Source organism: Dermacentor variabilis, chromosome 2 (genome assembly GCF_050947875.1).
Source record: "Dermacentor variabilis isolate Ectoservices chromosome 2, ASM5094787v1, whole genome shotgun sequence".
NCBI classification, from domain to species: Eukaryota; Metazoa; Arthropoda; class Arachnida; order Ixodida; family Ixodidae; genus Dermacentor; species Dermacentor variabilis.
Window position 1 is genome coordinate 126,282,306 of NC_134569.1, and position 11,325 is coordinate 126,293,630.

Sequence of the window (11,325 nt, forward strand, 5' to 3'; positions counted from 1 at the left end):
TCAACTTGTTGCTTTGTTGGAGTTAGGCGCAGATGGTGCATAGACACATGACGACAGAGCCAAGGAGTAGGTTGTCCAATTTTGCATACCTCGCTCCAATACCACGGGAATAGTTATTAATCAGCGAACGCAGTATACAGTGCTGCTAAAAAATGTTGGCAATGTGTAAACAATTTAAAAAGAAAAACTAAACAGGTTTGCACACTTGAAGTGAACATGTGCAGTCACAAACCTTTTGGCCAAGTGCTGTGCTTGCCTGATGCGTCGCACAGACCTTGCAAATGAAATTGACCGTCTTAGCTCGCTGCTCACATTCTCAGTCTGTGCTGACACAATATTACCAGCACTTCGCCATCGGCTGCAAGGAGCAGTATAGGAGTTGATGGGGCCAGTATAGGGGGTGCATAAAACTGTCTCAGTCACAAATGTGCAGTTTATCTCACCGATGCCATGCAGTACAGCAAATGCTGGCGCTCATGTGAGCCAATTGGTGACAAGAACTGGCTGCACATTTCAGAGAAGAGATGATTCTTCTGTGAAGCTTCCATTCAGTTGGAATCGCGCAGAGTGGGATCACATGCAGACAGTAAAGGAGCCTGCTTTACGGTTCTCTTTCCTGGTTGGCTAATGAAACCCATGACTTTTGCTCCACTGCACGGAACTGATGAAATTGAGTATAGGTATGACACTCCACAAAAACAAGTAAGCAAATAATGCCTCCATTACCCAAGGTTCCGATGCTGGCTCACATAATCCGTGCTCCTGCCATGGATACGCTTCGATGGCATGCCAAATCTAGTGCTAGTGCCTAGGAGTGAACAGGTTTTTGAGCACTCGGCTAGTCTCTCTTTCTTGAAATACTCAGAGCTTGACAAACAAAGAAACATTGGCTAGCTATCTGTACATCTTGAAACGGGGCCGCACCTAAGAAAGAGACATAGAAAAGGCACATAAAAAGACAAGCTTAGATATTTGTGCAATTTGTGAACTAGATTTGAGGTACTTGTTTAAATAATGCCTAGTCCTTAGAATAGAAGAAGGAAACTTGTCCTGTAGAAGTGTGTACGGGTATTGTAGCTTTACTGTTGCGGCTTTGTGCCTGGCTCACTCTGAAGCCTCCAATGCATTCGGAATGAGCTACTCTCACACACTACAGACATGGGCTGGAGGAAATGCAATAGTTGTTCGGACATTACTATGTTACAGGTTCATAGTCTTGGTACATAAAGCTATCACTCTTTACATTTGCATTTCGGTGCAGTAAATTCAGTACATAAATCAGCAGAACTGTCTTGCATTTGTGAACATGTAATTGTGGGCTTTTTTACATCATCCTAGCACGTTGCATTAAGGCAATTGCAGAAACTTACAACAAACGCGCAATGTCTCAAAATGGTAATTCCAGAGCAAAGTCAAATGTAAAGCATGCATATTAGTATCTCTAGATGAGCAGTACTATTCTGACTAATTATGGATAAGCATTAATATGCAATCTGTGTGACATGTAGGAAGACTGTGTATTGTCGCACTGCCCAATTTAGACATAAAAACATAAGAACACAAAAGAAGAAAAGAGAAAATGAGAAATAGCTATGTGGAAGTCAAATGATAGCTTTGTACAAATAGCATGGGTGCCAAGATGTGTAGATTTGCATAAAATGCCAGTGGCACAATGCCGACCAAGGGTGTCGAAGACTGCATTCATAGAACCTCCCTTTTTTACACCTCACATCGTAGTTCTTATAAGCGTCGTAGGAAATGTATCACAGGTAGGTGTGCTGGCTTCTGTTGTTTTGTATGGCCTAATTGCTATGAATCTGTAGCTTTAAATTGGTTTTAACAAATTTATTTTGAATTTCAGCAAAGTACAAGAGAACAACCTTTTCACTACATTTAAAGCAAAGCATTCTGGTATCATATAGGTTTTCACATTAATATTGACTCAATACAGAAACAGTACAGGCCAATTATATTAGGCTTGAATTGTAACGCTAGTAGGCCAGCAATACAAACAGTGATCTTTGTCACTGAGGGAGTCACAGAACAGGGTAGAAGGGACGTTTTGATAAGTTACTCATTCTGAGCATCTGTTTCAACGGGCGCAGATGAGTAGTCCACGATCCTTTCTTAGTAGTTTCCCTATGTTTGAGAGTCGGAGTGACCTTTTTTTGATGTCTCTTGTGTTTTGTATGATTGATTTTCTTTATGTTGTTTATGTTTTTAACACTGTGCAGTCTGGCCTTTGTTACTTTTTTCACCCCTACCGTAGACCTCCTTTTCTTTTCCCCCCTCTATTTGGTATACCTCTGCTTGTCCCCATCCACATCCTTGCTATGCCCCTTCACCATTTCATCCCTAGGTTCATTAGAGAGTTTTAGTATAGCGTATGCAAAGCCCTTGTGTACACTACAGAATAACAGTTCCAAGATGAGCATGCGCAGGATACCATGAAGAGTTTTATGGGTTACGTACACACCCTAACTTTTGGATTTAGTTTTATGGGCTTTGCGCGTCTTGCATAGCAGGCATGACAACATGGTGGCACTCAGGCCTACCTTGATCCAAATTTAGCCTTGTTAATTGCTCTTCATCATGACAGCAAAACATAAATGATAAAATGAGTTTTCACTTAGTTTAATCTCTCCTTGAGGACAAAGTATCAGCAATGTTTTGCCATAGTTATTGATACTAGTGCCCTGTTACGGTGTGGCCAGGCCTTACCAAAGACTCCGCCATTGCCACAAAACTGTTTTGACTTCTGTATATCAGATGTCACTAATGCATTTGGTGTTTGACATCCGCTTGCCATGGGGAGCACCTTACAAGTTGTGTTGAGGACATGCATCTATATAATGTGGCCATAGCCGTTTTGCGTGTGACCCCATAAACAGCCTAAACGCTATACTAAAACTGTATATTGTGCCATTTTTTTGTTTGCATATGTATATATATATATACACACACACCCTTCCTGATTTCTCTTCCCTGCCTGTGTGTATTTTTTTTTTCCCTACCCTGCACCACACCACGCCTTCCTGTGTGCCATCCTTTTCCCCCCACGACCTTCGACTCCCGCAAAGCCCTTGTCGGCCATTTTCGGAAGAGAAGGCCAGCCCGCTCTACACATGCAGTGGTGGTGTCTTCTGTTCTAGGGAGTGGCTCGCAGGCTCAGGGCTGACAGCCAATGAGATTCAGTCTTGGCAGCTGTAAGTGCATCGCTCTAAATTGAAAACTCACTGGGGGTTATGCATCATACTCTTTTTTTTTTTTTTTTTGGAGGGGGGGAGGGGTTTGCTGTTCTGTGCCTCCACGCTGCTTCCCCTCTTTGCTCCCTGTTCCCCAGCCCTCCCTTGACTCACCAGATTTTTGCTTGTCTCGGTGCATCATTGGAGGGAAGGCCACAGCGACCTAATTGAAATTGCAACTTTGAGCACGGGCTCTACCTCTCTCCAGTGCACTTTGGACAATTATTGTGCGACTATCTCTGCTAAGTTAAGGGGCTGAACACGTCAATGACCCTAACTCTGAATCTGTGTTGAGGCAGGTTTTTCTGTTTGTTTATTTTGTGATTGTTTATTTTGTAATTGTTTAGCTGAAAAAGAGATCATCTTTTTGTCTTGATATTGACTGTCACAAGTAAAGTGACGCTTTAGCACTGATGAAACCTCGTAATAGCATTGCAGCATTGTTAGAAACATGATATAGATCCAGTGTGTCTGATATGTAAAGGTCTGCAATCTATTTATTTGGTGTCAATGCTATGTGATCACTCGAAAAGATGAATTTACATTAAGAGCATTAGAGCGTGTCATGCCGAAAGTGCAGCTAACATAGCTAACGTGTTTGTGTCACAGTACTTCATTAGATATTTCACACTCTATAAGCAATGCTGCTGCTACAGTCTTGCACATTTTAGGACATAGGACTGCATATATGCTGAATAAATTTCTGAAATGCCACAATTACTCATCTTTCTACAACTGCAGCTTAGAGGCTGCATCATGTTCCTAAAGGCTTCCCTGTGTTACAGATGTTCCTACAAGCCCATCAGGGTACCATTGTTATCTGCAGACGCTAATGAAAATGCAGACTACTAGCAACAAATTGCCTCAAGGAATAGGTTTAACCTATATTTTTAAGAGTGAAATACATTGAAGTCAAAGGCACCATACAGGCACTTGAAGCATGTGTGAAAGAAAAGCTGTAAGGTTACTCATTGTGGTGGATTAGTGGCTATGGCATAGCGCTGCTGAGTTCAAGGTCGCAGGTTCGATACCACCGCACCCATGCATTATGAAGGTTGCAGAATGCAAGAACGCTCGTGTGCTGAAATTTAGGTGCAAAAAAACCCAGGTTGTCACAAATATCTGGAGTTCCCCACTATGGCATGCCTCATAATGAGATGGTAATTCTGGCATGTAAAACTCTCAGAATTTAATTTGTTTCTAGCTCTAAGATTGTACTAACAAATTGGAAGCTTGGAAGTTCGTTAAGGTGTGCGAAGTGCAAGGTAGTTATCCATCAGCCACACAGGTTTTTCTTTGTCATCAGAAGTGCACTGGAGGAGAAATTGTTTTGACTCTTTGGTTGTGGCCACCAAGTTTTAAAGAACAATAGTGTTGCTATGGAAATAGCTCGATATTAGAAAGCAGCCTAAAGGTTTCCTCTTGAGTACACTCATCATTGCTTTATTTTGTTCCTTTTTGTGTTCATCGGTAATGCTTTATTTCTGGTGGTTGCATTGCGGGACTCCTTTCTTAATTACCTTTCTTCCTCTCACCTCCCTCTGCTTCTTTTGCCTGATTTTTGAAAGGGGGATTGTGTGCATGCCAGCTAAGTCATGCTTCCTATGCTTTCGATAACACATTCGTTTCTTTGCACTTGCACAGCTCTCAGTGGATCTTGCTACTTTCTTTTGACATTCTTGGTTTGTTTGCTTTATTAATTAATGTGCATGATGTGCCACACTTTGGGTTTTGTACTTAGCACTGGTCACAACAGATTATGTTTATTGATGTGGTGTTGCCCTTTATTGATTTTCTTTTGTTTATACATACTACAGGCTCCGTTGTTGGGTTATAATAGCAGGAGTGGAACAGATGCACTCAAGCAGAGAGTAAATTGTTGTGATGATATATGCATAAATGCACCATGTATGCAGTGTTGCAGTAATGCAGGAATGTTGAATATGATTAATCATATCTCTAAGCTTATCAAGTGTTAAAGAAGATGTGTTATCTGGTAACAAATTCTAGTGGTCAATGGTATTGAGAAGGAAGAAGAAACATCACTTGAAGAATTAGTACATTTCATTTCATTTCATGTATTCTTAGGGCCCATGAGTGGGCATTAAATAAAGGGGGACATACAATCACCATAAAAATGACAGCGAATGCAAATAAAAAATAAGAGATTTTAGATGAAAAACTCAAATAAATCAAGCAATAAGTAGTAGCCACATCAAAACTTAAAAGCAATTTAAGGTGGTACAACAACATATTAAGAAAAGTATAAAGTTAAGGTCATGATGATGGCCTTGTGTTAGTGGGCTTGGCAGATGTTAAGTAGCTCATGTCGGACAGCCAACAGGAGACACTATTCACACAATGCAGGAATAGCATGAGGAGAGGGATGTTAGGCTTAGAGAAGTTGTGTGTATGTTCAAGTACGAAATATGCTTTAGAATATCTGAAATTATTTCCCAAACCCAAATCCCAAAACATGTTGCATATTTCATCGTCAAAGATCTCTGTGTATAAGTAATAGTCTCTTTTTAATTTTGTTTGTTATTCTTTTTCTCTAGTTGTGGCCAAGTCTTTTTCTTTCTTGAATAGGTATCTCCTACTAACACGCATTCTTGGTTACACACTATCATTGGCTCTGTTTCACTTCACTGCAAACACGGCCATGCATATTTCTGGTGTAGCGCTTGATTATTGTACACAAATATTGCACATGTGGCATCGAGGCAGTAAATTGTGTTTCTCATCCCTGTCTAACTCAAAAGCAAATTACAGTTTGCTGCATGCACTGCAGTTTCACAGGCGCTCCTCTTTAGCCACCGAGGACAATACAGTACCATTTAATGCAATCTGAGGCACTTAAACACCGTAATGGTACAATGGTCAAGGTAGATCTCTGGTACACATTCTATGATACAAGCATAGAATCCTAGAATTCCAGATAACATGACTGCCTTTAAAAGCATTACATTTATTCCGACTGATGCTTGGAGTCAGGGGTGAGTTCCTGCAAGTATGTCACTTTTCGAACATTCACTTTTCCTGTTACTTCACTGAGTAGGCAATTTTCAGTTCATACTCCCACCTCGCCCTGAGCATGCAAGTGATTGTTCAGAAAGCAAAATGTTTGTGCAGTCTCAACGCAAAGTGCCTCTGAAGTGAGAATTAAGAAAAAAGATGGGGAGACTGATGGAAAAACTGATTAATGCTTTGACTGTTGATAACCAATCGTTCCAGTTGTAGATTTATTTAAGTCAGGGTCATAATGAAATTTCATTTGGCCCCATTGGCAATCACTGATTAATGTTTCATGGTGAATATTTATCGACCCATATTGAGGTTTGCAAATGTATGCTTCAAGAATGAACGTACATTAGTGGTCAACTACATATAAGGTGCAGGCGTTTTTGTCTCTCTGTTAGCAGATATGTTTTGTTAATATGATAACCATTGTATCTTCAGTCGTCTTGTCCCTTCGTGAAGCCATTGCCAGTAGTCTGCAATACGGCATATGTGCACGTTAAACTGCAGTGAGGGCATGCAATCTGTCCTTTGGTGGAAGGGGAATGAGAAGCACGAGAATTGTTGCCTCAAAGGTATGAGGTCAGGGTTTCGGGTGAAGCAAAGAGGTGAGCACGGCACCAATTTTGCTACAGGGAACAGCGAGCACATTGAGCCTGTGGGTCACCGAGAACAAAACCTTTCTTGTCCACTGCCTCTGCATTGCTTTGTGCTGCTTTGTGGCTCTCAAGTTTGCTGTGATGCCATGCTTCCGTCTTTCCTTTTCCACACGAGCAGCTCGGTCTGAAAGCAGCCATGTTGCTTTCACTGGATCCCTTCTCCATGTGTGATTACGTTGGCCCCTTCCTCAAGATTGCACTGCTTTGCCGTGTAGCTTTCTTCTCAGTTGGATTTTTGTAATGTGGCGAAAGAAAAACATTGTAAGGTAGGGCTGAATGCTGTTTGTGCTTGGTCACATGGGTGAATAAAATGAAAGGTGTGGATGTAGTGTGCATACTTTGACACTGCGGCGGAGTAACCTGCAAAATGCATGCTGTTTCTGAGCTTAGGGCTGGAGAAAAGTTTTTCTGGTGACCATACCACATTCAAGCGACTTTTTAATATGACCTTTGGGAACCGTGAATTATCATTGACAGAAGCAGAAACTATGCTTCTGTGTTATATCTGTTGTTCTTAGCCCTTATCTAATCTCTTGTCCTATGTGCTAAACGGTGATGCTATCACAAGCACTTTAACAAGGCAGCTCATTCTTTTATTCATGATGTCTGTTTTCTATCTTCTTGGTGTCACATGCTTTTGCCACCGGGGATTTATGCCTTTGCATGTCACAGCTATTGACACTCTTCATGGCCCTTGATTTCAGTGGGATGTTGATGTGTGCCTTGACCTTGAACTCACCTCACAAAATTTGTTCTGTGCAATGGGTGTTCTCTCCTCATTACTCCCATTCAGCCGCAGATGGCCTTTTTTACTTTTTAATAACTTCTTTCCCTTGCTTCCTTTTCATTTTTCTGCTTTTCTTACTAATTGGTCCCCATTGTGCCATTGGAAATGGAGTCCACCTCATAAGTTGAAATGTGCATCAAGCTGCAATATAAATCATGCTCTGCTTTATAACAAAAGTTTACCAAGAAATACTTTGCTGATGTGAACAAAACCAGAACAAGCATCATGATTTGCATGTTTCTGGTTTGCTCACATTTAACAGGAATGTAGCAGCAATCAGTACATATGTGAGTGTACACTACCTTTACTTTCGCATATGGGGAGAACTGTTCATTCACAGTTGTTTCGTAAGGCAAAGAGCAATACTTCGTTTTCTACAATGGCTTCAACCTGTATTTCAAATCATAGTTTACTTTTTTTTTATGGAATGCTATGATGGTGGACCATAGTAGAAAGGTGGCATGGTACTGTTATGGCATTTTGCAATTCATGATGTCATTGCTGCTGTGTTAAAAACAAGAATTGTTATGGTTGACCGAGTGCCATTCATCAAAGTGTACCTTTCGCCTCTCGCTCTCGTAGTACTGCTGCTGTTTACTTTAATATTGCTTATAAAGGTGGCGGGCTGATTTCGTTTTCTTGTCTTTGTGAGGACTTGGAAGTTAATGGTAATGTTATCTGCTTGCTCTCCTTTAGTGGATGGGCAATCTATTAGTCTTTAGAAGTATTACTATTGTCCGGTATACCAGCCAACTTTGACAGAACATAAATCATGAGAAAGTCAAGCTGACTGCCTCAACATTGGTTTTAACTTTTCTCGCAGCATAGCCTAACAAATGTGAATCATGCTTGCGATGTTGTGACCATTTATCCTGGCCATTTTTCGAAGGATAGTATTGCACTTACCTCTTTGTTTACCTGACATATAGGAGCGATATAAAACTGGTACCTTCATAAGCTCACCACCATTACCAGTGTCCTTTTGTTTTTGTAATTAAATTCATTTGAGCTTTCAAAAAGCAATTAGAACCCTGCTTGGATGCATAGCCACTATGTCTCATATTCAGTTGAGCTTGTTCTTCATCCAAGCAGCTTTCTCATGAGAAAGTGTCGCATATAGGCGCACTGGAATGCAAGGACAAGCACGACTGGCAAATAACTCTTGAACGCAAACAATGATGCAGCATGTAGATGCATATACGCAAGTGCAAAAATCTGGCTAATGCGTCTATCACTGTTCAGCAATAACACTATACAATGAATGTTGATGAAAACTGGGCATTTAAATAAATTTTGACCACACTAGACGAGCAGTGCTTGTGCAGCTGGGAGTTTCAAGTTACTAATGAGCAAATGTTAAAACAGTTGAAGAGACACAGCAAAAGGCGATGAATGCCTCACAATGCTCTGCATCTGAGTTACATCTGCACAGAAGTACTGGACACAATATCTTTTGAAAACATAGTAGAAAGCAGAAAGCTTTGCTGTACTTATAATTTATATTGTGTTATTTCTTACTTTCTTTCTGACATTCGTTTAACCAGCACTGATTTTTTTATTAAAGTTCTTCTGCTCGGTGTTGTATCTGACATCGATATTTAGATACATTATGGCACAATTCTGCCATCTACACATTTTTCGCGTGGACCATTTACAAGCTAGAACCACTTCTGTTTGTTTCCACATTCTTGTTTTTGCTAGCAGCACTGCCTTCATGTTGCTCGAACAAATGAGTGCGTACAGTCTAGAAAAAAGTATTTCATTATCCACCTTTTGGTGTTGCGTTTGATGAAAGCTTGGGCCATGTTCTTGATTTGATGTTTTTCGAGGCAGTGACTTTCTGTGTATGCTAGCCAGGTGGACAAAGTGTAAACTGACTTTAACAAGGTGTGGACAGCTCAGAAACATTTCTTTCTGTTTCATCTGTTCACACTTTGCCTTGCTTTGGTGTCATATCAGCTAGCCCAGCCGACAATATTGTTGCCTGTTCGCCGAGCTACTCGTAGCAGACATAACAAAAGAATCTTTAGGGCAAGCCTTTTCTTCTGTCAGCAGTATGTTCACACCATGCACACATACGTGTAGAGCGTAGTGAAAAAAGTGTTGCACCTAAATGTTGCAGGAGGAGACAGAGAAGTATAAATCACTGTGCACAAGAAGCATAACAGAATATGTGATTGACCTAGCAATCAGTAGCACTTGACAAAGTTTCACTAAGAGAAAGGGGGGTGCAGGAAGAGGAAAGAGAACTGGCATAAGTTGAAAACAAGGATGGAAGTTTTATTTTTTACGTGCTCAGCAGAGCTGGAGTCTTGCTTGCAGGCATACCATACATTGCTGAATTCCTGCAGAACACCTCAATAATGTCAGTGTGTCTTGCATACTGGCTAGCACCGCCTTATCAAGCTGTGCAGCACAGTAGAATGCAGCACACGGCTAGGTTGCCATGCTCATGAATTCTCCTTTGCCAACCACCATGTCCTCTCAAAGGCTTGTTGAGGCACACACTTGTTTGACTCTCACATAGAAGTGGTGCTCGTATTTCTTGAATGGCATCACGTGCACTGCTACCAAATTTTTTGCATGTTTGTTGTGGTGAGCAGAAAAACACGAAGAGGAACTGGGCATCACATCAAGGCATACACTGTACCAGATGGTGAACAAACTCACAATAAAGCTGAAAGCATACGCACCTTTGAAGGGTAGCCTTCCTCTATTCTATAGCAGTTTATCTATTCACATTGAAAACCCTATGTATGGCATGGTGCACCCACCTCCGCATATCTTAGTTTACGTCTGACACCACCTGGCATTTGCAATTAACATGTGCAAAAGCATGGAGCATTGATTAATAAGTTAAGAAAGATGAATGCTTTCTAGTGAGGAGCTTGACAAAGCACTCACGGACTCTTTTAGCCCTTGCAGAGTCGATTTGTTTCGCCATATGCGACTGCCCAGGGTCAATGTCTTTTTATTGCAAATTTAAATTCTTCAGAGGGACTTCTTTCCAAAAAAATTTACCATAATTTTTCTAGGGTGACCATAAAGTGTAAAAAAATATTTTGCATTGGTGTATATATACTGTTTATTCATGAATAACAACAATAAAAAAGCAAACTTATAAGAATTAAATATTTGATGCATTGTTATACACATAGTTCAAAGCTTAGAAAATGCACACACGAGAATATTTCACAAGTCTCAAATGTTCCTGCTCTTACACTAATATTTACGTCCATAGCATAATCGAATTGCATAGGTGAGCACACTAGAAGAAAACTGTGTGGTTGTGTGCCTGTCAAAAAAGCAAAACGTATGACAAACTTTTGCTAATCTTCATCTTATCGCCAACCAGAGGCAATTAGTTTTCGCGAGCCTCCAAAAAAGGAAATGCATGCACCGCGGCATCCTTCACGTATGCGCACCCCTGTGAGCAATAATCGAGTGACTAACAGGCAGTCACCCTTTGAGCGATTAGTAACAACATAGCCATCAGTTTTGCGAGCGCAAGAAGCCGAAACTGCCCACAAAACAAAACCCAAAATAACCACCATCCGCCTGCGCGTGCGCCAATGCTCGAGCGGTAGTATATAGATGCGCCGAAGCAAACAAGCCA

The 11,325-nt window shown here is 40.9% G+C and overlaps 1 protein-coding gene across 10 annotated transcripts in view; it reads left to right on the plus strand.

Annotated features, from left to right (window-relative positions):
• Positions 1–11,325, plus strand: part of LOC142572662 (uncharacterized) — a 300,880-nt gene that overhangs the window by 242,973 nt on the left and 46,582 nt on the right. For 6 of the 10 annotated variants that reach the window (XM_075681936.1, XM_075681938.1, XM_075681945.1 and 3 more), the window contains one exon: positions 3,081–3,206. The exons of 2 other annotated variants lie outside the window; for them this stretch is intronic. In XM_075681936.1, the coding sequence (XP_075538051.1) occupies positions 3,081–3,206 (126 nt within the window). The remainder of the gene's footprint in view (positions 1–3,080; positions 3,207–11,325) is intronic. 2 more of the 10 variants (XM_075681940.1, XM_075681941.1) reach the window with 1 other exon arrangement.